We start from the raw sequence: 27,429 nt of genomic DNA, 5'->3' as shown, positions 1-27,429 counted from the left end.
GTACGAGAAGACGTGTGATTAATTGACAAACATTGATGTATTTTCTCTTAACTTAAATTACATACATAGTGAGTAAAAAATTAATACCAATTTGTTACAACATACAACAAAACTAAGAATCTAGTCTAATAGTCAACAAGCTCAAAAACAACTTGCTATAAATATTTTTGTATAATTGACAGCATCACAACAGTTTTAAAAAGGACGTTGAGCTTTTTAGGGGAACACAAATATAAAAATACATAAAAAATTAAATTACTTAATATAAATACCAGTACGTTTTCTAGCAGCATTCGTAAAAATCTCATAAAATACTTTTTTCGAAAAAACCGAATTGTGTTTTAAACTTTCAGTCAGCTTTGTTAAACTATATACAAAAATGTACAAAAATATATTACATTTGGGGATCTTACGTACATTTAAACAGTGCGTTTGTAAGCAATTTGGAAGCATCGCGAACTGATTTGTCCTTACATATTGCCAGAGAGCAGTCTTGAAAAAATTTCGGACGCTAAAATGGAGGTAGTTATCTGAACAACAGAAATAAAAAAATTGTGCATTAAACATAAGCCGCATGTCTGCCTCTCAGTCGGTTAAGAAACACTTTCCAGCTGTGCACCGTTTTGCCCGACCAAATCCACACACTTGACGTTATTCCCACAATCATATACATGAGATATTTGATCATAAAAATGGGAAAGAGCGGATGTGAATATTCCCTAATGTCTTGCGGACAAGGAACAGCATAGGTCTGTTTGACGCACATGTCGTGATTCCAAGTCAACATCCAATTATCGAAATTAAACTGTTCGTAAAATAGACAAGCAATGACCATCATTGCAGGTACTGTGTATAAAATGGAAAATACGCCGATACGGATCATTAGCTTTTCTAATTTGTCGGTTTTTGTACCGTCGTGTTTCATTACCGTACGAATACGGAATAACGAGATTAAGCCGGAAGTTAAAAATACTAACCCAAAGACTAGATAAATGCATAAAGGTATGAGAATGAAGATTCGTAAGGCGTCCACGTTCCAAATTCCGACGTAGCAAACGCCGCTCAGCACGTCACCTGAAACGGTTTAAATCCATAGTTAAATGCTATCATAATGACGGAAAACGGAAAAGCGATCAGCCGTGACAATTTGACATCATTTACAGCAAGAAAAAGCGGCAATTTGTCGCATGATGCAAAAATAGACTTGTAAGGATACTTTAACTTGATTAATTAATTATTAATTAAAAAAAAATCAAAGACTGAAACTAAGCGATATTATCATTTTATCTATCCACAAAGGGACGACACTGAACATTTGTTGTAAAACCTCCTTCTTTATTTATTAAATTGTTATTGGTTGCTTAAATTCAATCTTTATATTTTTTGTTTAATTTAATAATTAATTATATGGTTATTAACAGAAACATTACATCTACAGTATACACAAAGAAGCTAAAATGTAAAAATCTTAACTTTTTTTACTCTAAAACCAAGCCCATACAAAAACTGTTTAAAAATAATAAAAATTGAATTACACCACTCGGAAAACGCGTATTACAAAAATTATATACTTTACAATAATAATAAAACAAAAGAATAGCACTAAAACATGTGGTTTTGATAGCAAATTGCCTGCTCCAAATTTCATAAAAATTGATTACTCCATTAAAAAGTTATTAAGGAGGTAACTTGGGTTAAATCGCTTTATTTTGACCCTGGAAATCCCCGGTTACTATACTTTTCGTTACACACTGTATAGTTTTTATGGACAAATCGTTGCTGTTATATTACTAGGCGAGGCGAAGCCGAGTCTGGAATAGCAGATGAGCATGTGTACAAATAACATTTTTTTGTTAAAGCTCCTAAAACCTCTTATTATGTATGATTTTCTCGAAAATAGTGATTAAAAATAAAAATAGTGTCTGAAATAGTTATTTTACGTATTATGTATATGCAAGGTGTACCAGCGATTTGGAAAAGTTTATTATTGACCTTTAATTGCTAAATTAAAAAAAAATATATATATATATATATATATATAGAAAGTTGATAGATCGAGTGCATCGTCTGAAATTATTTTCAAGTATACCGCGTGTACCAAAAATAAGTTCCAACATAAAGTTGTGTTTTTTTAGAGGAAACACCATGTGTTTCTTGGCATTTTTATCACAATGTTTTTAAGCTAAACTTTTATTCGTTGATTTTGCCTAGTTTTTAAAATAATTGGCTTTACAACTTAAAACGGTTCTTAAGGAAGAATTTTAACATTTAGAATTTTGTTCTTTCTTCTTATTGTTAATAATAAAAAAAACATAGTAAACTACCAAGCTGTTCAGAAAAAAAAAATGCCAATCGATTGGCCAAAGACTTTTCATTTACGACATTTTTGAAGCTTTTATGTTTGCATAAATATTTTTTTGCAAACATGTGTTCATTCAAGTAGGCGTAATTTGATAAGTAATAGATTTTTTTAAATTATGCTTTGACTATTTTGTACCTTTGTAGACCTAATTTCAAGAAACATTGAATTTTTAAACAACGTTATTATCTTTTCAAAAATTTAACATTGGAAACGCCATAATAGAAAATATATCTCTTTATTTATCAATTCTAGACATTTAAAAGTTAATGTTTTTAGGTATAGACGCAAAAACAAAAAATAGGGTATTTATTCCATTTAACTAATTTGAATTATTTAAAAAACTTCTCCATTTTTTTCTCCACAAATGCAATACACTAAAAAATTATTATAGCCTTAAAGTTTGTACTCTCTTCTTTACAGTAGTATTTTTTTAACTGTTAGTTTTTATGTAATATATTTTAAAAAAATATATTTTTGTTACACAGTAAGAAAAACTGACAAATAAAAATTTAGCTTGAAAACACATAGGGTGTTTCATTTAAGAAGACACAAGTTTGTATTGTAACCTATTTTTGGGACAACTGTAAAGTATAAATAATAATAAATAAAATAAATAACTAATAAAGCTATTACTACTACTACTACTAGGTAATAAGTAATAAAATAGTTATGTTGGTCCAAAAAAACTCATTTTATAGACTTAAATGAGTCCGTAAAAAGGAACTTATACAAAAATATAAATTGGAGGTATTGAGACTTATTATTATAAAAAGGCCCATTTTGGCCGAGATTACGCTGTTTTGTTTTTTAATTTCTACCATTCTGTAATCGTTAAACTTACTGTTTTATTTATGCGACTTAAAAAAAATTATGTGTTAGTTTCGTGTATTTTTTATAATGAAAACAACAACTAACATTTTTACACCTTCTCGATATAAAACGATTCGCTTTTCCGATTTGTGAAATAGTAGATTAGATACCAAGGTAGAAAGTGTTTCATTTCTGTCGAGAGATGAAAAAGTGTACCGAGACATTAAACTAGACAAGAAGACGATGGTATAGTAATAGAGGTAAGCAATAGGTCAATAATGAGTCACTTTCCAACCTCCCTCACGGTTAAAAAAGCTAACATTACATATACAAAGTGTTCAAAAAAATTGTAAAATATTTCAGGAGGTAATAGTATGGATCAAAACAACTTCTAGAGCTTATTCCATATCTGGTGGCGAACTGACAGTGACAGAAAAGACAATTGGAGTGCGCCCACTTGCTTAAGATAAAAAAATACATAGGCGTACTTTTTTTCTTTAAAAATTTTGAAGACAAAGATTGTTAGAAATATCATTTCTGAAAATTCTTTTCATGCGTTAACAATTTAATAATTTGTTCATTATTCTTCATCTTATGTATGAGAGTATAATTTTTTAAAAAATAACAGTGGTTTTGAAATATTTCATACGACGCCTATGAACAATATTTTTTTTAATAGTAAACATATGTTTAGTGTCAAAATTCAGTCATTTTTGACAACGTCAGTTCGCCACCAGATTTGGAACAAGCTATAGTAACAATTCTAAAAATTTCCACAATCGATACTTCTGAAACCGTTATTTTGCAGATCCATGTTTATTAAGACTTTTTTGTTTATTTTGGTCCATACAATTACCTCCTTAAAAATTTTCCAATCTTATTTTAACACCCTGTATATGGTTGTGAATCCAATAATTTTCCTTACCATCGACTTTTCCCATGGCCAGAATGGTGATGGTCTTAACGGCGGGAATCGCCCAGGCTGCTAGATGAAAATACTGCGAGTTGGCTTCAATCGCCTCGTGTCCCCATTTCAACCCAGCGGCCAAAAACCACGTCAGAGTCAAAATCACCCACCAAATGCTCGACGCCATGCTGAAGAAATACAAGACCATGAATAAAATCGTGCACAATTCGTATTTGGTCCCTTGTGTGATAATGCTCACTTTTCTGATCCCATCATCAGAAATCGGGGGTTCTTTACAGGCTATCGAATCGCCGGCTATGAAGCCGACGACGTAAGCCAGCGCTACCATTAAATAGCAAACTGATAGGAAAATAATGGGGCGTTCGGGGTACCGAAATCTGTTGGTGTCAATCAAGAATGTGCAAACTGTAAATAGGCAACTGGCCGAGCACAGAACAGCCCATGTTCCGATCCAGACCCGCGAGAATTTCTGTTTGTTCTCGTTGAAGAACATCATGTGGCAGGGGGCCCCGCAGTTTTTCACCACTTTATCCCCGACTTTGAGGGAGTAATCCATGTTCTTCACTTCGAACTGCAGGGGGCACACAAACCCGAAATCCCTGGGATACTTTGCTCTCCCCTTGAAATCAAACTTGGTTTTGGGGTAGTCTGGGGGCTCATTCGCCGGTGTCGGGGTCACACTAATATTGTGCTTTTCCACGCAAAGATTCGAATTTTCGGGGTATTGGTTGCAGTCGAGGTTTTCCGGCCAGTTGTACCCAAACTTCCGCATGATCCCCTCGCAGCCCGACTTGGCCGAGAGACACAAAGAGCGACATGGGGGCACCGGCTTCTCCAGAATTGTGCACACTGGGACGAACACGGAGCACAGGAACAGGTGCAAATCGGCGCTGCAGTTGATCTTAATCAGGGGGAAGTACTGGTGCACCTCGTAGCCGGCGTCCTCCTGGGTGTTGTGCCCCACAAGATTGGGGAAAATGGTGCTGTTGTAGGGGACATCGATGCAAAAAGGCACAGTTATGGGCTTGCACTTGTCATGGGGCGGAATTATTGCGTCTTCTATGTGGGAGATTTCGTGCTGCAAGCCGTTTATGAGGGACGAAAGCGCCAGCAAGAGCAGCGGTTTCATCTTCGTTGCGTGGGAAAGGCGTCGAGGGTCAAAGAAAACACATCATTACAGGAAAAACACCAAAAATTGCACAAAACTATTTCTAATAACATCACAATGAACTTGAACACCCTACGGAGCTGTGGCGGCCATTTTGATCATTTGTTTGCATTAGCAGTGCCACCAATCACTCAAAAAAACACATTTTACCAATAATGAAAGTAGAAAATTCTGCTTTCTATTTATTAAAAACACAGAATTAAAATACAATTTTATTCACTATAAAAACAGAATGATTATTACAACAAAAAAATATTTTTTTTAAAGAGACAAGTACAAACGAAAGTTATCCAACCCACCGTACAATCTCGTATTGATGATGGCCTGGTTTTTCAAATGTAAATAATCAAAAACTGTTATTTTATCAAAAACTTTACTGATATTTTAGTGATTCTGATAATTTGGTTTCAGTGTGAAGTTGGAGAAGCAAAACTATTGTTTTTATTATAGATTAATTTTTAATGAACCGCTAAATGCGTATTAAATTATTTAAACTCTTAAAATTAGCTTGATCAATACAAACAGTTGATAAATTTACTTTGTTATAATCGTTAGAATATTTCACAATGATTGATTGTGAGCAAGTTATTTATTTACCTTCATTGACTTGACCTCTGTTCTAATAATTGTTCCATCAAGTTGAAAATTTTTGTCCTACTGACAACCCCTTATTAGTCTCTGTGAGAAAAGCAACTAAAACTATTATCGTATAGAATATTCAAATAAAAAAAAATTCATTCGTTAGAAAAACGTTATTACAAATTTATTAATGACGCTATCAGTGTTCCCAATATTTGGAAAGAGGGTTAAGAGGGATGTTTTAATAGTTTGACCGATTTATTAAATGTGGAGATTTATGTCAACAAATACCGGGTGACTGTAAATGATTGTGATTTTTATGAATAAGTGGGGTCTCATTTGGCGGCCTTGACTGTCAAATTTCAACGTTGCCAAATCTCACCAGATCTGGTGATTTTTATGCTGTTATTTGATTTGTTGAAAATTTTTGTAAAAATTCTTAATAATTTTTTTTATAATGTTTGGTGATTTTTTGGATATGAAAAAAAACTGTTGTAACTGCGGTTACAATAAAAATACATTTTTGCAACTTTTTCGTTCATCAACCAGAAACTTGATGATTTCCTCGAATTTTTTCAAAAATAAATTGAAAAAAACACCAATTTAATTTAAAACAGTTCTATTTGTTATTTTGACGAGATTTTACTAAATAGAGTAGAAAATAAAAATTTACTTTTGCGTTTTTTAACTATGAAACAATTACACGTTTTGTAAATTTTCGTTAAAAATAGGCCAAAAATTCAACAAATTTGGCTTAAAATGATGTTTTTTTGCATTATCTGAGTGTTTATTAGCATGTTTTATTTTTAGCTTGTTTCTCTCAAAAATTAGTCAAAAATGCTTTTTGCCACAATTTTGTACAAAAATCTCAGTTTTTTGCGAAATTTTGCAAACAACCCAAGTCAACAATCAAATTATTTTTGCATTTTTTGAACGTTTTAGTAGATTTTTCACCTTAAAACTCAATATTTCGATTAAATTTGGTTAGAAAAAGTTTAGTTCTTTCGCAAGAATTTGCTGATTGCTTCAAAAATTTCTAAATAGTAAAAAAAAGATATTACCTAACTCTTAGATTTTCAACGCTATTAGAACGATTTGAATCATAATCTTGTAATCTGCTAAAAAACTGGCAAGTTTTTCAGCTTGGATCTAGTGAATTTTATTTCTTTTGGGCTGGCAACACTGTTCATTAAGCAACATTGTTCATTAGCTTAATCCTGATATTACATTATTTGAATTAGCAATAATTCAGTGTTGCCAATAGATTTTGTCACAAAATTTTATAGTCACTTTGTATAAAATGATTTCAAAAATTTAGCAACTAATTCGTCTTGACAAAAGTCGAAATCATAATAGAATAACTGATTAATAAATCTCTGTGATTTGTAAACAAAAAAACTAATTTTTTCGGACGTCATAAATAAAAAGGTAATTCGCGTTTTGGTCCCAGAAATGCGGAAACCCATGCGCACGATGGTCATTGATGGTCAAGCAAAACAACGCGTCGTCGCATTTCTATGGAAACGACGTCGACCGTCGTCGAAACCCATCATTAATTATTCAAATAACCGAACATTTTCACGGCCTTTCTAGTAGAAATCAACTAGTCCTATGTTAGAATCGGCGCGAAGAACTTGATTCAACATTCGCTTTTTCACTGAAAACTGAAAAGTTTGTGATGGCAAAGTGCGCTGAAAACATGTAGTGACAAGAATGAGTTTATTTTTTTCCAAAGACTCAAAAGAGTGGATTCAAAACGATCTCGCGAGCTCCATGAATAAATCGCAAACGTTTACGCGGCATCCGCGTCGTCTTTCTAGCGACTTGAAAACGAACCAAACTTTTTTTTCGAGGATATAATATGGGAATCTGTTTGGATACAGGTGAGGAGGGCGCAAAACGCTTCAAAATTATTTCATTTTCGATGCGTTTTAAATGATCAAAGAAAAATGATTGGCACTAAATCGATAAACTTATTATTTGTTGTGTCAACTTTGTTACTTTATCTATTCTGACTTGCGAGAAATTTCATTAAAAAGGTGCCTGATTCAAATCTACTTAATTAAACCCATACTAGGAAGTTGCAAAGTTGGGAATCATTAAGGCTTGTGTCGCTAATAAGATTTTCGATTTTATTCAAGTATTCAGAAATAAATTGATTTTGTGAAACTTATTTATAAAATTTAGCTATTTCAACACAGACATAAAATAAAGCATTTCTTATATTTTTTATAAATACACTAATTAATATACATGAAATCCCCGGTTACTCATTTGTCAAGTTTTTCCCAATATGGTCATTTAATCTTTTTTTTTTACTCACAAGTGAGCATTTTCATTAATAATCGTTTGCAAATTTACATAATGTAACGCTTTTTTCCGTACTTTTCCCAGTTATTAAATGTTGTCTTTAAAAATTCAACACAAACATTTGTAAAGGCTTTTTGTCAAGTGGAATATTTATTATTTAAAATTTTCTTGCAATTATCATTTCCACAAGCGATTACCCTAGATGCGCATCTATAACTAATAAAATATTACTCGATCAATAGCTTACCTCTTTATTTTTGACTAAAGTTAATAATTTATATTTTTCCAGTTATGTCCACATTGTTAATTAAGTAAACCAAGAAGTTGAGCGGTTTATTTTAAGAAAACATAATTTTATCGATTGGTTGCAAGCTTGTGGTTACTAAGATTTATGTAATTTATGTTTTCACACAACTGCAACAATATTATAAATACCTAAATGCCTCGTTAAACTTAATTTCGTTGCAGGTTTCGAGCTTGATAAAAGCTTTAATGTTGTAAAGATCGTCCTTGCGATATTTTTTGTATAAATATTTACTGATAAGAATTTTCCAACTGTTAAAATAGAGTTAAAATAAAACTGGCGACGTTTATGAAACACTTTTCGCTAAAACAAACCAAGAAATCAACACATTAAGTCGAAAGTTGTGTTTTTCAAACGTTTTAGTACGATTTTTTTTAATCTAGAAACTCAATTATTTTGTGAAATTTTGATAAAAAGAAGGCGAAAAGTGAAAAAACCGCCAAATTTTGCTTTTTCCGAGTGTTTGAGCATATTTTTGAAATTAAACCAAAAATTTGAGAAAAATTTTGTATAAATAGACGGAAAAATTGTAAGATTAAATCGAAATTGATATTATTTTTTTGCTCATTTTGATCGACTTAACATTGTTTAGCAAAATTAAGACAAAAACAGCCCAAGAAAATACAAAATATGCTCGACGAAAAAGCACGACTTTATTGCTACTAAAATCTCAGATTTTTGTGAGATTTTGTTAAAACAACCAAAAAATCAACAAATTAACTTAAAAGTTACAATTTATGAATGTCTCATAATTCAATTATTTCGCAAATTTTCATTAAAATCAAGCCGAATATTCAATAAATTTGACCAGAAACGGTATTTTTTGCCCTTTCAGAGTGTGTTTAAGCCTATTCTTGATTTGAAATAAAATAAAATAGATGTTTTTTTTCCTAATTTCGCTCGATTTAACTAGTTTTTAAGACAAATTAAGTCAAAAATAAAGCTAAGAAAACACAAAATTTGAACGAAAATGCTTTTAGACACGTTTTTGTGTTAAAATCTCAGGTATTTTGTGAAATTTTGCTGAAGCAAACCAAAAAATCAACAAATTAAGTTAAGAATTATAATATTTTTGCAATTTTTGAACGTTTTATTACGTTTTTTTCAGAACCGCAACTATTTCGTAAAATTTTGTTAAAAACATAAACAAGCCGAAAAACATGGTGTTTTTTCTGCTTTTTCCAAGCGTTTCAGCATGTATCTGAGATAAAACCAAAAAATTTCGAAAAGTTACAAAACTAAATCGAAATTGCTACTATTTTTTAGGTTATTCTTTCGCTCGATTTTGTTCGTCTTTAAACAACAGCTAATTATGATGTTGAAAAATATTTTGTAGAAATATTAGCTGATAAGAGTTTTCCAAGTGTTAAAATAGTGGCGACTTTTCGCAATTTTTGCTAAAACAAACCAAAAAAACAACAAATTTATATTATATTTGGATTCTTGCATTTTTCCAGCGTTTTAGAACGTTTTTTGAGCTAAAAACGCAATTATTTTGTAAAATGTTTTGTTAATAACAAGCCGAATGTTTAAGAAAATTTGCCAAAAATGGTGTTTTTTGTATTTTCCTAGTGTTTAAGCATATTTTTGAAATAAAACCAAAAATGCTGAAAGAAATTTAATTAAACCTAAATCAAAACTGATAATTTTTTTGCTAATTTCACTGGATTTAACTAGTTTTTAACAAAATTAAGGCAAAAATACCTCTAGAAAATACGAAATTTGGTCGAAAATGCTTTTAGACATAATGACTTATTATTGATATAGGTTTTTTCAAGATTTTGCTAAAACAACCCAAAAAATCAACAAATTAAGTCAAAAATAGTATTATTTTTGCAATTTTCGAATGTTTTGTAATTCAATTATTTGGCAAATTTTCGTTAATAAACAAGCCGAGAATTCAACAAATGTGGCCAATAATAATGTTCTATGTCTTTTCCAGTGTTTAAACATATTTTTGAGATAAAATTTAAAAAAATTGAAAAATTGCAAAACTAAATCGAAATTTTTAGTTTTTTCTCTCGATTTTGTTCGTTGTTAAACCAGAGGCTAATTGATTTTGGAAAATATTTGGTGGTAAGAATTTTCCAAATAGTGTTAAAATGAAAGCTCAACAGGCGACTTTTATGCAATTAAAATATGATAAAAGCGCAAATTATCCTTGAGTATTTCGCTCACGCAACGCCACTTGCCATTTCCTCTCTGCAATTAAAAAATAAACTAAGAATGGTTTGATTTTCCGTGCGTGATCACCGAAAGCTTATAGTCAAACATTTTGCATTTAAAGTAACAAGGAAATGTTTCGCGTGATTGCACAATAGCCGATTATTAAACATGGCGCAAGAAGTGGCTATTTATAAAAGAAAATTTAAAAATAGGCCTCAAACTGCATTAAAAAAGAAAGCTTTGTGACCTTGAGTATTGTGGTGATATGATCGGTCAAGGGTGGCCTAATCTATAAAATTGGTGGAAGTTTTGTCTGTAATAAATTACAAAGCTCACGCATTTGAATTGATGATTTCTGTTTTTGTTTTGATTAAAATAAATAATGTGATTGTTCTAGAACAAAGTGATGGTTCTCAAGCTTTCGAAGAAGGGCAGGACACTTGGGTGCAGAATACGCCACGAAGGGCCGAACCGGGTGCGAATACACCGCCGACGGGGAAGTTACCCATGCAAAACGACACAAATGTGCAGTTTGAATCGCCAAAAGTGCCGGTTATATTTGTTCTTGGTGAGTTGGTAATGACTTTGAAAAAAGGTTGGCAACGTTGAAAAATAGGGGAATGTAAATGACAAATCTTAATTTGGCAATATTGACTGCCAAATTCAAATGTCACAAATTTATAATCAATTGTCATTCATTTCGTTTTCATATTAATGTGCATCAAAGTAATCGTTGAAAGAGATCATAAGGTGGTAACCATGCAAAAATTAAAACAATCCTAACTTCAATCTTTCCTAAAAATGATATTCTCAAATAAATATGTGTACAACATGTAGCAAGAAATAATTAAAATTAACATAGGGTGGCGAACATAAAGGATTTTTGTCATTATTTTGTCATTAAATTTGTTCTGAATGACACTTTTTGTGTGGATCGGCCTTTAAATTAAAGATGCATTTAGAATTCTACAACCTACTTGATGCATATTAGTATGAAAAAGAGTATGTTTAAATCAACGGTAATTCAGTGTTGCCAATCATTTACCGTCAAGCTGTTTAAAAATTGACTAATTTTTCTATTATCGATGTTGTCAATTTATCATCAAAGTGTCATTAACAAAAATCAATAATAAAAAACTGAGAGCTCGCTGTTTCACTTATTTCTTCATTTCTTTTTATTATTCATGTATCTTACTAACCAAGTTTGCAATATTTTGGCAGAATAAGGCAAAAAAAATTGCTAAAATAAATCTAGAGTAAATTGTTTCCTATGAAATTAAGACTGAAACGCATTTTTTGCTTTATTTTCGCAAGTTTTTTTTTAATTCCTTGAATACAATTTTTTTTTTAAATAAAGCATCATCCCACAATAACATCTAAAATGCATTTTTTTTTATTTTGACATCAACTTTAGAGCATTTGTCACAGAGACAACATTTATTATTGCTGCATTTTTATGAAATATGAACATCTTTCACCGAATAAAAATCTTTAGGGTGTTTTTTAAAGGCGAGAATCTCACTAGAGCATCGTAAGATTTTGAAAAAACAAAGAAAAAATTACAAAATTAAGTCTAAAATGTGTTTTTGTTTGTTTTGATAGATTTAAGGCGTTTTTTAAGAAACTTACCAATTTCGAAATGTTAGAAAAAATAAAGCAAAAGTTTGGCAAAATTAGGTATACATATGTTATATTTGTCATAAAATTAAGTCTAAAATGAATTATTTTTGCTAATTTTGTTAAATTTAAGGCGTTTCTCAGCAAGATTCGTATAAAACTCGAGGGATTTTGACAAAACAAAGCAGAAATTGTGGCAAATTGCATAATTTTTGCTAGTTTTAATGGATTTAGAGTGCTTTTCATTAAGAAACTCACTAAATTTAAAAGATTTTGTTAAAACAATGTAGGTAGTAAATTGTAAAATTATTTTTAGAATTGCATTATTTTATTCTTTTTTCGACAAATCAAGCGCTTTTTTGAGTATTTTGACCTAAAAAACAAAGCAAAAAATCGCTAAATTATGTGTGGACATGTTATTATTCATGAATCTAAATCTAAAATGCATTATTTTTTTCACATTTTGATAAATTTAGATAGTTTTTTAACTGACACAATTTTAGAGATTTTGCCAAAACAAAACTGAAAATCAAAAACTCAAATGAATCACCGAAGCTCACCCCTAATTACCTCCCTGCTTGAGTCTATTTTAATTAAAGAATACGTTTTTTTTATTTTGCGTCTTGCATAGAATTAAAGAATACGTTTTTTTTATTTTGCCGTTGGACGTCAATTGCTTTCAAAATTCTTACAAAATTTCACAAATTTCACAGTGACAAAAAAAACTGCTAGCTCGTGTCACCAATTGGCGAAAAATTAATTCCCTAAATTCAAGCAATTGTTTGTTCCTTAACTCCTTAACGACTTGGTTTGGCACATTTTAGACTTTTAGACAATGATATGTTTCTTTCCTAGTCAACATTTTTTATTTTAAGTAACAAATTATGAAAAAAAAAACATTACCACATACATGTTTTATCCGGATCAATATTCGGTATTGTTTAACATTGAAAACATTGTCATTGCTGATCCAATTGACGCAAAATTCCCTAAATTATTTTTTTCCTTTAAAATAAGCAGAAAAAACGCCCCAAAAAAAAAACAGTACCTATTACCAAAAACCATTCAAATAATCGTTTGTTCCTCAACTCGCCATTACTTGATTCGAATCAGAATTTGAAACCTATTCCACACCAATTTCCCGCTTTCATATAGTTATTTTAGCATTTTTACATTACTTTTTTAATGACAAAAAGACAAATAGTCCTGATTTTATGATATCGTGAATGGATTAGTGTAGATGTAAAGCAAAAACTGAATTTCAGGAGGCCCAGGCAGCGGCAAGGTGACTCATTGATAATTTCGATACATTTAGTGTTTTTCTCACTGAATTTAAAAGTTTTTGTTAAAACAATTTAGTAACTTGTAAAATTGGATCTAGAATTGCATTGTTTTGTGCTTTTTTCCTACAAATTTAAAGTATTCTTGAATAAAAAACTGGAAAGAATTTAGTAAACCAAAGCAGAAAAACGCTAAATTATGTTACTGTTTTCGAAATTAAGTGTGAAATGCATTATTTTTGCACTTTTTATAAATTTAGATAGCTTTTTAGCAAAAAGCACAATATTTTAGAGATTTTTCCAAAACAGGGCAGAAAAATTTTAAAATAAAATGGACCATCCGACCCCACCCCTAATTACTTCGCTGCTTGAGTGTATTTTAATTAAAAAACACGTTTTTTTATTTTGCGTTTTAGCAACACTATTAACTAACTCATTTGGGTGCGTTAACAGCTTAGTGTATTTTATGTTTTGAATGTTGGTGATAATACCGTTGGACTCAATCTTTGAACCAATTTCCTCAATTTCGCTGGTGGACATGAAAAATCTTGAGAATTAATTTCCAGATTACAAACAGTTAGTTCGAGTTGAATTTTCCAACACTACTAACAAGTGTCACCAATTGACGCAAAATTCCCTAAAATTATTTTTTTAACCGCTAAAAAGCGCAAAATAGAAAAAATTGGATTAAAGTCTCGTTATTGAATTTCTTTCAAGCAATCGTTTGTTTCCCAACTCGCCGCTACGCGGCTCGTAACGGAATTTCGATTTCTTGATTGAGTTGTAAGTTATTGATTTTTACTGCACGATTGTTTTGCGATAAATCATAGTAAAAATTTATGATAAACAAAACTTGTTTCAAACTTTCCGAAAACATAAAATTACAGACTGCTATTTCCAATATATTTTTATTTATATTTTAGTACATTGTTTCTTCAAAATGAAAGCACGACAATTTCTGCCCTATTATTAGGCCCAGTTTATACTTCTAATATTCATAATATAATTATTTTTGATCGATCAATTTTCAATTACGACTTGGTTCGGCACATTTTAGACTTTTAGACAATGATATGTTTCTTTAGTGGTCAACATTTTTTATTTCAAGTAACAAATTATAAAAAAAAAACATCACCACATACCTGTTTTATTCAAATCATTATTCAGTATTGTTTAACATTAAAAACATTGTCATTCCTGTTGCAACTGACGCAAAATTCCCTAAATTATTTTTTTTCTTTAAAATAACAGCAAAAACGCGCCAAAAAGAAAAAAACCATTCCAATAATAAAATAATAAATATAAAAAAATTATAATAAAATAATAAAATAACAAAAATAATAAAATAAAATTTGAAACCTATTCGACACCAATTTCCCGCTTTCATATAGGGTGCGCCAGAACTCGCGCCCCAGAGAAAATTTTCGAGAAAGGTAAGATACCAGGAACATGAAAAAAATGTTTAAAAAATTCTGTCAAAAAATTTTGACATTTGACCTTTTTTTATATCTATTTAAGGATACTGATGATCTTGTATACTGGGTGCGCCAGAACTCGCGCCCCAGAGAAAATTTTCAAGTAAGGTAAGATACCAGGAACATGAAAAAAATGTTTAAAAAATTCTATCTGTCAAAAAATTTTGACATTTATTTTTTGACACTTGAAATTTTTCTATATCTATTTAATGATACTGATGATCTTGTATATGTTTTTTTTACAATTATTAAGTAAAGGGATAAAAATTTTGACAATAAAAGCCACAAATAACATTGAACAGAGTTACAATTTAGGATACAGCTTCCTTGTTTCCTCTTTTATTAGCCTATAGCAAAAAAACTTGGAAAATTATTTTTCCAATAGAAATAAATAGAGTCAAAGTGCAAACTTTAAACCCTCATAACTTCGAAATTTTTATAGATATTTTTTTTAACATTTTTTCCATGTTCTTGGTATCTCACCTTATATGGCATTTTTCTTTGGGGCGCGAGTTCTGGCTCACCCTGTATGTTTTTTTTACAATTATTTAGTAAAGGGACAAAAAATTTGCCAATAAAAGCCACAAATAACATTGAACAGAGTTACAACTTAGGATAAAGCTTCCTTGTTTCCTCTTTTAATAGCTTATAGCAAAAAAACTTGGAAAATTATTTTTCCAACAGAAATAAATAGAGTCAAAGTGCAAACTTTAAACCCTCTTAACTTATGGCATTTTTCTCTAGGGCGCGAGTTCTGGCGCACCCTGTATAATTATTTTAGCATTTTTACATTACTTTTTTAATGACAAAAAGACAAATAGTCCAGATTTTATGATATCGTGAATGGATTAGTGTAGATGTAAAGCAAAAACTGAATTTCAGGGGGCCCAGGCAGCGGCAAGGTGACTCATTGCGACAGCCTCATGCAAGAAAAGAAAGGCATCACACACATCAACATGACTGATCTCCTCCAGCAATACGCCATCGGCAACGGTAAGCAAAAAAAAATGAATGAAATTACAAACATCACCAGCTCGAAACACATGAAAACGTTAAATAATCGTTACGTTTGTGACGTTCACAAAATGATTCAATTTTTGTTAAACCCCCAGATGGACAAACGAGCTTAATCAATATCGGTAGCGTTCCCACAAGTAAATCCTCCTCTCTTGAGTGAATTGCTAGGCGAAGTGTTTCATGCACGTGTAGATGTAGATAAAAAAATCATTAGCTTGGCTGTAAACTGCTACAAAATCGCAATTATAAATTGATCGGATTAACCAATAATTTTCCCATCGATTATTTCAAAATTTGTTCAAGGTATTAGTGAAAATTTCTCATTGACGTGTGATTTATTTGCACAAAAGCATGCGGTTGCAAATTATCGCCAAGTTTCATCTCTGACAAATTAACTGTTTTACAGATATGCAAGATTTCGGCTTGTTGTCGAGTAAGACCGTCACCGAAGTGCTCATGCTGGAAATGAAGATGGCGCCGACGGCGAAGACGTATCTCGTTTCGGGGTTTCCCAGAAATATGAGAGACGTCGTCGAATATTCGGAAAAAGTGAGTAAAAAAGCAATTCATTAACTGATCAAGTGATTAGGGAAATTGTTTGCACAATGTACGTTAATTACCAACGATTTACGATTTAGCAGTTGGTAATTATGTGTTTAAATTCGCGTGCTTGAGCACCTGTTTAACATAACATTTGAGAAATGCGGCATTTTTAACGATGTGATAAACAAAACGTAAATCTAATGAAATAAATTTAAAGCCTACGATTTTGGAATTAAGTTGGTAGCATTGAAGAGTGTAATACACGTGTGCAAATCGTGGCTACATACTCACATTTTCCTATATTCGCATATGAATAATTAACCAAGACAAGTGCTCTCTAATTAGAAAAAATTTATTGAGTTTTCTATCGAAACGCGTATTTATTATTCATAATTACATTTCCTCACTCACCACCTACCTATTAGAATATACTAGCTTAGCACTATAACTACAAAATTGCTATAACTTCATTATTTATTAACCGATTTTGTTATTTTTTTTAATGTTGGCAGTAATTCATTCTGAGTGAGCCACCGCTCGTGAAAAAAAAAACAAAAAATGATCTTTTGTTTAAAAATTTGAATTCTTTTTTGAACCATTTTGTGTTAAGTTTTGCACTAATTACTCAATCAATCTGTCGAATTATGGATTTTTAAAATATTTTTTATTGAAAGAGTTGGCAAATAAAAATTAAAACAGCCAAAAACAACTCGAATCGGTGTTTTTGAATCAAAAATTGAGCAAAATACAAATTTTAACACACAATAAATACTCAGTGTTATGTGAATCTTCCAAAAATGTCAAATTTTAACAGTTTGGACATTTGACAGTAAAGAAATAATCAACGTTTCAAATAATAATTTTTTATATTGACAATAAAAAGAAGCCGATTTTTAAAACAAAAATTTCAATTAAATTTTTTGTTCATCTATCGCATGTCGCATTACAGCCGGCCGCGGAGTAGGGGTAAAGTGCCAAGGCCGATATGGCGGCGCTCATGGCTCGCATCGGCTGATCGTGTAGCATTTATATTCTTACTCATTCGTGCAACTGCTCCGCGGTATTTGTGTGTTTTGATCAGTGTAATGATCCAAAAAAAAGTTTTACTTGCATCGTGGTTTCTTTAAACCATAGCAGTTTTTTATTTTTCTTGTCGAAAAATCTAAGACGTGTTCTGATTGGTTGATTTTAAAAGACGTAATTGATTGGATCGAACAATGACACTCAACTTTAACGCATTAAATAATTTTTTACTTTTTATTGGTCTAATAACAAATAAAATAAAATTAAAATAAAATAACTCACATTAAACGCTGATTTGTTACAAAAATTTGATTCGGAATTCAATAATTATTCATGATTTTTTAAATCGGTGGAGTTACTTACCATTTTAGGTTTTTGTCCGATTTTGGCTAATAAGAAATAAAAATCGGTTTGACCCTTGTAATCGGACCAATAAATTAACAAATGTGTCCAACCAATCAAATTCAAGATTTTGCAAAAACCTCACCGATTATCCATAAAAAACTGTTTTAATTCAATTCGAATTTGCTTTGAAAAAGACGCAAAAATAATGAATTTAAATTAATTTTTCCAATTAGCCACGAAAAACGAAAAATAGATAGATTATTTTGTCATTTTTTTCTCAGTGGATTCTAAAAAAATGCAGATTATAGTATATCATATCACAAGGTAGAGAAGAGATTTTTTTGCCGCGATGTTTATTTCCAGAGATGCGTAGATAATTTTTCAATGTTTCAAAATGATTAAAAAATGATTTGATTGTTTCAGATCCAGATGTTAAGCGGTGCGATTATGATCTCTTGGCGGCAAAAAGTTTTGGAAAGACAAATCGATTATGGTGCCAAATTAGGTCAAGTGGTTCTCTCATTGGCCAGAATGGAACTCAACAATTTTTACAAAAATGTGATGCCAGTAGCCGATTACTTCGACCAGAGCAATATGCTAATATCGGTAAGTAAACTTTGTGCAATTTGAAACGCAAACACCGCTTTGTTTACTACCGGAAAATCCGGGTCGTTGTTTAGGACTTCCGGCAATTCAAGACTTGGTCCGGCATCACGCGATTTTTCCACGTAGTTATAATCATGGACTGAAAAATTATCTATTTCAAAAATTGTTAATTATTATTAAATAAGAGACACAGTTTACTCAATTTGTCATTACACACTATTGATTTTTACATTAGGTCGTTTGAGAAGGTTGTACTTTAGTAAAATTTTCAGGATTAAATAACAAACACATTTAAAAAGAATAATGCTTTATGCGTAAATCAATTACATCGTAACGCGGTTGACCTCTAAGCAATGACAATGTTTTCAATGTTAAACAATACCGAATATCGATCCGGTTAAAACATGTATGTGGTGATGTTTTTTTTTCATAATTTGTTACTTAGAATAAAAAATGTTGACTACTAAAGAAACATATCATTCTCTCAAAGTCTAAAATGTGCCGAACCAAGTCGTAATTGAAAATTGATCGATCAAAAATAATTATATTATGAATATTAGAAGTATAAACTGGGCCTAATAATAGGGCAGAAATTGTCATGCTTTCATTTTGAAGAAACAATGTACTAAAATATAAATCAAAATATATTGGAAATAGCAGTCTGTAATTTTATGTTTTCGGAAAGTTTGAAACAAGTCTTGTTTATCATAAATTTTTACTATGATTTATGGCAAACAATCGTGCAGTTAAAAAGCAATAACTTACAACTCAATCAAGAAATTGAAATTTCGTTACGAGCCGCGTAGCGGCGAGTTGAGAAACAAACGATTGCTTGAAAGGGCTTCAATAACGAGGTTTTTATACAATTTTTTTCTTTTGCGCTTTTTTACTGTTTAAAAAAATAATTTTAGGGAATTTTACGTCAATTAGTGACACTTGTTAGTAGTGTTGGAAAATTCAACTCGAACTAACTGTATGTAATCTGGAAATGAATTCTCAAGATTTTTCATGTCCACTACCGAAAATGCAGGAAATTGGTTCAAATATTGAAAGCAATTTACGTCCAACGGTATTACATATCACCAACATTCAAGACATAAAATACACTAAGCTGTTAACGCACCCAAATGAGTTTGTTAATAGTGTTGCTAAAACGCAAAATAGAAAAACGTGTTTTTTAATTGAAATATAATCAAGCAGGGACGTAATTAGGGGTGGGCTCGGATGGTCCATTTTATTTTATAATTTTTCTGCCCTGTTTTGGAAAAATCTCTAAATTATTGTGAGTTTTTTGCCAAAAAGCTATCTGAATTTATAAAAAGTGCAAAAATAATGCATTTCACACTTAATTTCGAAGACAGTAACATATTTTAGACGTAATTTAGCGTTTTTCTGTTTTAGTTTAGTAAATTTTTTCGAGTTTTTTGGTCACGATTACTTTAAATTAGTAGAAAAAAAAGCACAAAATAATGCAATTCTAGATCCAATTTTACAATTTATTACATTGTTTTAACAAAAACTTTTAAATTCAGTGAGAAAAACACTAAATGTATTGAAATTATCAAAAATTATGCATTTTTGACTTAATTTGACAAAATTTTTACTATGTTTTCGCAAAATCTTCCGAGTTTTGTAAGTTTCTGAAAACCGCAAATAATTCGCAAAAAATTTATATGAAACTAAATTTGTAGAAAATTTTACATATTAAGACCTAATTTTCTAATTTTCTGATTTGTTTTTTTAACATATCGAATTTGGTAAGCCGTCTTAAATCTACAGGGTGATTCTTAAATACACCGACAAAATATTATCACAGCTTTCCAAGAATAAATGGAGACAAACTGTACCTTTTTTACGTTTATATCATTTAGGGGCAAAACCCCCTTGATCCGTGTCACTTAGGGCGTTTATGGATTGTTGCAATGATGAAGTACATTATCATCAAATTAATACCATGGTTTCCACTACCTGTGCTAATACTATTTACGAAGACATCAGTGGCGTACGCTTTACCTCAAAAATAATTTTAATAAATTTTATTTGGAGAAAGATTAAACAAAGAATTTTTTAAATAATTTTTCCAGCATGTTCTCATTTGATACTACCAAGGATAAAATTTTGTCGGTCTATTTAAGAATCACCCTGTATTTAAAACATGCAAGAATAACGCATTTTCTATCTTAAAAAAAACGTTCTAATGATTTTTTATTCGGTGAAAAATGTTCGAAATTCATAAAAAAAGTAAAAATAATGCCTTTCCGACCAAATTTTGTGATAGTTTGCTTTAATTAATTTAGGGAGTTTTGCGTCAATTGGTAACAAGTAAGAGTGTTATTCAAGGCTTTGGAAAATGCAACTAACATTAGTCATTATGCGTAATCTGAAAGTAAAGATTTTTTCATTCCTGTTCTATCACTTTAACATTTTTCTATTAGAAATATTTTAAATTAAATGTTTTTTATTTTAATAACTTTCCAGTGCAATTATTAAAAGACTTGGCACACATATTTGACAGCTTTGTTACCAAAACACTCACTCACGCACTGCTCAATTTTATTTTCAGCCGATTTAAATAGCTATATTTTAAAATTATTAAATCTTGAATAAAAAAAATCTATCTTGAATGAATTTTAGCGTTGTTAAAAACACAAAAAATAAAAAAATATCCCGGCGCATCCACCATTTGTTAATAAACTAATTTGAAAAAGAAGCAAAGAAAATTTCTATTAAAAGTTAGTTTGCTGTTTAATAGCCCAAAAACGGTTCTCGAAAACACGTCACACCTTCATTATTAAAGCAAACGTTTCGGTAATTAATAATTTATTCACAAAGCCATATAATCTGTCTCATCGATCGATAATTTCCCCGTCTTGTTAATTAAAAATTGATTTCCAGATAAACGGCGAAAGACATCCTTCAAACGTCTATAAGGACTTTCGAGCAGCAGTATTCAAAATTCTCGGAATGCAAGACAACCCTCCAGTATTCACAAACGGCAAAGTGGCCACCGTCCCAACCGACGTCACCACCGAGCTTCCAACAGTGGTAAAATTCGCATTTTCCTCTGAAATTTTCCGTTGTTTAGTATTTCAAGCAATCGATCATAATAGACTTATAAATTGTACATCACAAAAGTAAAGCACAATCGATAGCCAAAACAACAGACATCAAAACATAAAATAGTTATTTTCGATACAAGTGCGCCGTCAAATTATTTTTCAGGACTAAGACCGAATTTTGCGGCACGAAGCGAAGCTGAGTGCTGCAGTGGAGGTCGAAGACCTGAAAAATAAGACATCGCACGTGTTTCAAACAACATTTTTCATGATCGTCAGCGAAATTTCATAAAAAACGTGAATTTATTGAAAATTTTGAGGTTAATTTTGACAGATGTCAAATCAATTATATAAATTGAAAAATTTATATACTTTTTTATACAGGGTGAATATAAAATATGGAACCAAGCGGTTTTATTTTTAATCATTTGCCTCCAGAAAATAATAATTAATATAAATTAAAGTAATATAAAAAATGTGATCGTATTTTCAGAACGAAATTTTGTTTTGTTTTTGAGTTATGCGATTTTTTTTGTCAAAATTGCAATTTATGTGAAAAATTAAAAGTGGGTAAGGGAGTTACACCCCTGGAAGGGGGCTAATATGTTTTTGCTAATATTTCAGAAACCATTTAAGATATAATTACAAAAATGGTACAGATGATAACCTTTATACACCTAAACGAATTCAAACATCGAATGTCGAAATTTTTAATCAGGGGCGTACGAAACTGGGGGAGTTTAAAGTAAAAAATATCCTATTTATTTTGGCTTTAGTTTCTCGGTACTTTCAGCAACAAAATCTTAAGTTCGATAGTCTCTTTTGTGTAAATACGACTTATTGTTTTTGAATAAAATTTATTTAAAATTTATGTTACACACCAATACAACATTCAAATAAATCATAATTTACAGAATACTAAAAGCAAGAAATTCATATTTTTTAATCAACCTCAACTAATTAACATTACATTACAGCTACAATAATAACATTAATGAATAACATAAATAACATAACATAACATAATAACATAAATGAATTTGCCTAAATCTAAAGGAGTTGTTCAAAGTGACCACCATTTTGGTCAATGCATAACTAAAGAAATTAAAGCCAAAATAGATAGGGGATTTTTTTACCCTAAACCCCACCAGTTTCGGACGCCCCTGATTAAAAATTTCGACATTTGATGTTTGAATTCGTTTAGGTGTATAAAGGTTATCATCTGTACCAAATTTTGTAATTTTATCTTAAATGGTTTTTGAAATATTAGCAAAAACCTATTAGCCTCCTTTCAGGGGGTGTAGCTCTCTTACCAAGCATTTTTCGATACATGTTTATACGAAACTTTTGTCTTAGAATTGAATATCCTATCACCTGTTTAAATTTGTAACAATAACACCCTGTATATTTTTTTTCTTCAGCAAGCCTTACCTCCGGTCCCGACAAATGTGCAAACCAACGAACCCGAGAGACCCAAAACCCAGGTGATTTCAGTGACGACCAACAACCAGCACAACTACCAGTCGCCGGTGAAGGCCGGATGGCCCCCAGTTTTGTGGGTCATCGGGGGCCCCGGGAGCAACAAGGCGGCTCTGTGCTCGCAAGCGGCCAAAGACACCAGATGGACGCATATCAGTCTGGGGAAGTTGCTCAGAGCCGCAGCTGAGCCCCCTGATCCGAGACATAACAGCGAAACGGCCAAAATTAGGGAGAGTATAAGTGGGGGAGAGTTGGTGCCCCTGAATATCGTGATGAAGTTTGTGGAGTCGCATATGGCGGCCAATATGGCGGCGCCGGGCATCATCCTCGACGGGTTCCCGAGGGATATGACGCAAGCCACCGAGTTTGAAGCCAAGGTAAAAAATCAAAAGTTAAGGTGGCAACACTGAAGAAACCACGCTGTAAATCTAGAAATACATGCTGTCCGGAAAGTCGCACACCTCTTTGAAATGGAGTAATTGGGTAGTCCCCCAGAGTACTAAAAAATGTTTACAAAACCCTATCTGTCGAAAAAATTTGACATTTATATTTTGACATTTGACATTTTTTTATGTCTATTTAATGATACTGATGATTTTGTATATGTTTTCTTCTATTTTGTAAAGGTACAAACATTTTGACAATAAAAGCCACAAATAACATTGAACAGAGTTACAGTTTAAGACAGCTTCCTTGTTTCCTCTTCTAATAGCCTGTAGCAAAAAAACTTAAAAATTTATTTTTCCAATAGAAATAAATAGAGTCAACGTGCAAAATTTAAACTCTTATAACGATAGACAGATTTTTTCTTTTCTCTTGGGCATCGCCCGAAAATACAGTGTTAGGAAAGTGCGCGACTTTACGGACACTCTGTATTTAAAAATACCAGAAGAAAAATTTTGTGTTTTTTATAAGAAAATAAAGATTAAAACAAATAAGTAACTTATTTATTAATTGTCAAGGTTATGACTGTTAAGGCCACTAAAACTGTGAAATGTTGGATTTTAGTACATTCAAAAATTAAAAAATAACAAATATTGATTTTTGTTTAAGTTTTAAAGTCATACTATAAATGTTTATGACAAAAAAATGTATTGGCAACACTGAAATATTGGTAATTTTCTTAATTTCCATTTGAATTTGAAAATCCAGTTTATCAAACTAAAATTTTGACACCAACTTAGGGATAAGAATCACAATCATTTTCAGTAACTCGATATGTCAAATTTAGTAAGTTTCTCACTCAGAAATATCACTATTCTCCTTTCAACCACAATTTTTTTTACTTTTTTCAACAAATTCTGTTAGAGTTAGCGAATTTGTAGCTTAAAAACGTGTTAATCGTTCTAAATGACAATTTTTTTGACTTGTTAAAAGTTAAAGTTGACCTCAACTTGACGATAAAAATCACAATCTTTTACAGTCACTCCGTATGTTGAATTTTGTAAGTTTTTCCGCAAAAAATAGAGCTATTTTCTCTTAAACGACAATTTTTAGCTTTTTTACAAAATCTGTTAAATTAAGTGAATTTGTGATTTTTTTGTTTGTTTGTTTGAGTAAAATCTACTGGATGACTATAAATGTTCGTATAAAAAAATCTGTTGGCATCTCCGAACAATTGGCTATCCTTCTAATTTGTTATATCAAAGAATGTCAAGGTTGCCAAACTAAAAATTTAGATTTGACCCTAACTTGACGATAAAAAATATGTCTCCCTTAAACGACGATTTTTTTGGTTTCTTTTTAAATTCTTTTTAAATGACATTTTTTTGACCTTTTGACAGTTAAAGTTGACCTCAACTTGACGATAAAAATCACAATATTTTACTGTCACCCGGTATGTTGAATTTTGTAAGTTTTTCTCCAAAAAATAGCGCTATTCTCTCTTAAACGACGATTTTTGGCTTTTTTTACAAAATCTGTTAAAATAATTGAATTTGTGAAAACCACAATCATGTTTCATCCGGTATGTCAAACTTACTTATGTCAAATAGCGCTATTCTCTCTTAAACGACGATTTTTTTGTGTCTTCTTTTTTAAATCCTGTTAAATTTAGTGAATTTGTCGTTTAAAAACGTGTTATTTGCTCAAAATGACGATTTTTTGTTTGTTAGTGGCAAAAAAAATTATTGGCAACATTGAATAATGTAATATGTTTGTGGTTGTTTCACGTAACCACTAAACCAAATGACAATTGTCAATATAAGTTTGACGTTTGATTTTGACAGTGTTGCCAAACCAAAATTGATTTGTCAACAAACAATTGTTGTGTGTTGCAAATAATCGATTTTGATGATATAAAAAAACTAGAAAAAAACTCAAATTTTGAGCCCGCGTATTAATTAATTAATTAGCACATATCATGTGTGTTTCTCGAACTAAACGTTTAATTAAATACTAACGACTGACGTCACAATTACCACCTACATAAACATTTATGCTTTCCCGAAGTTATACCTCCTTCAAACGTGTAATTTTCTCCATGCCTCAATTAAATATTAAGTGTTCCATGAAGGCCGAGCCTGAAATTATCTGAAAGCTGATGTTTTTCTCAAGTGTCCTAATTGGTGTTTTTCAGTTCAAACAGAAGCCGTCGATTGTCCTCCTCGACTGCTCGAAGCTCCAGCTGGGGCGAGGGCGTCTGGACGACAGCGTGACGGCTTTCAGGCGCCGCTTGGAGATTTTCAGACAGTCGTCGTTGCCGATGCTGAAAACGATGGACAACATAGGGAGGTTGACGATCGTAGACGGGGACACAGACACGGCCCCCGTCCAGGACGATTTCAGGAACGTGGTGAAGGAGCACATCGAGTATTTGAAGCGACAGCAGGAGGAGCCCGTAGCTAATGGGTTTGCCAATGGGCATGTGCCCAACGGGGAGGCTACGCTCCAGGACTTGGAGGCGGAACCCATCGAGACCATCAGCAAACACGTGAGCAATGGGGTGGCCCATTCGGTGGCAAATGGGGTGCGCACCATGGCCAATGGGTTCACCAATGGGCACATACCCAATGGGTATGCCGCCTTCGACGGCCCAGATAACAGACACATGTACAACGAACTTAATTACATGGAAGGACACATTTAGTGATTTGATTTGTGATACTAAGGACTTGTAGGTAGTTTTTAGTGTTAATTTAGGGCTCAAGTGTGCCTTATGGTCGGTTTTAATGATTGATGACGAGTTTTTTAAGACGGGATCCAACAGTATTCTAGATATTTAAGCATAGTATTAAACACATTATTTCATAACGTTTTTACTGAAAAAAGCCGCTGGTCGGTTTATTATTTCATTGTTATTGATAAGTGAATAAGTGGCAAACATTTGAGATTCTCTAAAATAGTTGCACGAAAATCACTGCACGAGATTTCACGAAATATATTTTCAAAAGTCGAGTAGTATTTTCAGCCTATCGAAGTTTAACTGTAAAAACTGGCTTTTTCCTGAATTCAAGATAGGTGTTTATGCTACATATGGACTGACAAGTATTTTTTTACAAAGCCTGTTTTTTAATCAAAGAACTTGATTTTGGCTAACGTGAGTTTATTTCCGGCTGTTTCATCTTTATTGAAAAACAGAAATTAGTATATTTGGGCAATATACGAGTATGATTTTTAGTTTTAGGTTTAAATTTTTGTGTATTTATTTGATTATAAACTTTGTTTTTGTTGTAAACATTAAAAATAAAGATAATCCAAAAATAAACAATATAGTTTTTCTATTTTGGTATCACAATGAGCATTTTGTGTTACTGAAAACGGCTGAATAAAATGCAATTTTGTGAAACTAGGCGATTTTTGCTTAAACGGGCATTACTATATTGATAAATACAGGATGCGCCAGAACTCGCGTCCCAGAGAAAATTTTCAAGTAAGGTAAGATACCAAGAACATTAAAAAAAATTTTAAAAATTCTATCTGTCAAAAAATTTTGACATTTATTTTTCGACATTTGACATTTTTTATATCTATTTAATGAAGGATACTGATGATCTTGTATATGTTTTTTTACAATTATTTAGTAAAGGGACAAAAATTTTGCCAATAAAAGCCACAAATAACATTGAAAGAGTTACAATTTAGGATACAGCTTCCTTGTGTCCTTTTTTAATAGCCTATAGCAAAAAAACTTGGAAAATTATTTCTCCAACAGAAATAAATAGAGTCAAAGTGCAAAGTTTAAACCCTTATAACTTCGAAGTTTTTATAGATAAAGTTTTTTTAACATTTTTTCCATGTTTTTGGTATCTTACCTTAAATGGCATTTTTCTCTGGGGCGCGAGTTCTGGCGCATCCTGTATTTTGTAACACTTCATTAAAAACAGCCCAAAAATTCAACAAATCTGGCTAAAAATGATGGT

General features: G+C 31.5%; 2 protein-coding genes across 2 annotated transcripts; one reads left to right on the top strand and one right to left on the bottom strand.

The window, feature by feature from the left end:
- Nucleotides 1-18: 18 nt before the first annotated feature.
- On the bottom strand, nucleotides 19-5,389 carry LOC123012759 (frizzled-7). Its single transcript, XM_044410872.1, has 2 exons — nucleotides 4,098-5,389; nucleotides 19-1,074 (listed from the first exon to the last, which is right to left on the bottom strand). Exons 1-2 carry the CDS (start codon nucleotides 5,227-5,229, stop codon nucleotides 560-562), a joined length of 1,647 nt encoding a protein of 548 aa, XP_044266807.1. The 5' UTR covers nucleotides 5,230-5,389; the 3' UTR covers nucleotides 19-559.
- Nucleotides 5,390-7,708: 2,319 nt separating this feature from the next.
- On the top strand, nucleotides 7,709-26,658 carry LOC123013163 (adenylate kinase isoenzyme 5). Its single transcript, XM_044411540.1, has 9 exons — nucleotides 7,709-7,730; nucleotides 11,025-11,195; nucleotides 15,882-15,992; nucleotides 16,112-16,153; nucleotides 16,423-16,565; nucleotides 18,351-18,533; nucleotides 21,429-21,578; nucleotides 23,011-23,445; nucleotides 25,647-26,658. The coding sequence occupies exons 1-9, from the start codon at nucleotides 7,709-7,711 to the stop codon at nucleotides 26,154-26,156; spliced, it is 1,767 nt and encodes a 588-aa protein (XP_044267475.1). The 3' UTR covers nucleotides 26,157-26,658.
- The last annotated feature ends 771 nt before the right edge of the window (nucleotides 26,659-27,429 follow it).

This window comes from Tribolium madens, unplaced genomic scaffold (assembly GCF_015345945.1).
Source record: "Tribolium madens isolate multiple individuals breed KSU strain unplaced genomic scaffold, Tmad_KSU_1.1 Scaffold_96;HRSCAF=242;Tcas5.2_LG5, whole genome shotgun sequence".
Taxonomy (NCBI): Eukaryota; Metazoa; Arthropoda; class Insecta; order Coleoptera; family Tenebrionidae; genus Tribolium; species Tribolium madens.
Note: the sequence above shows the minus strand (reverse complement) of the source record. Positions and strands in the feature narration are given on the sequence as shown.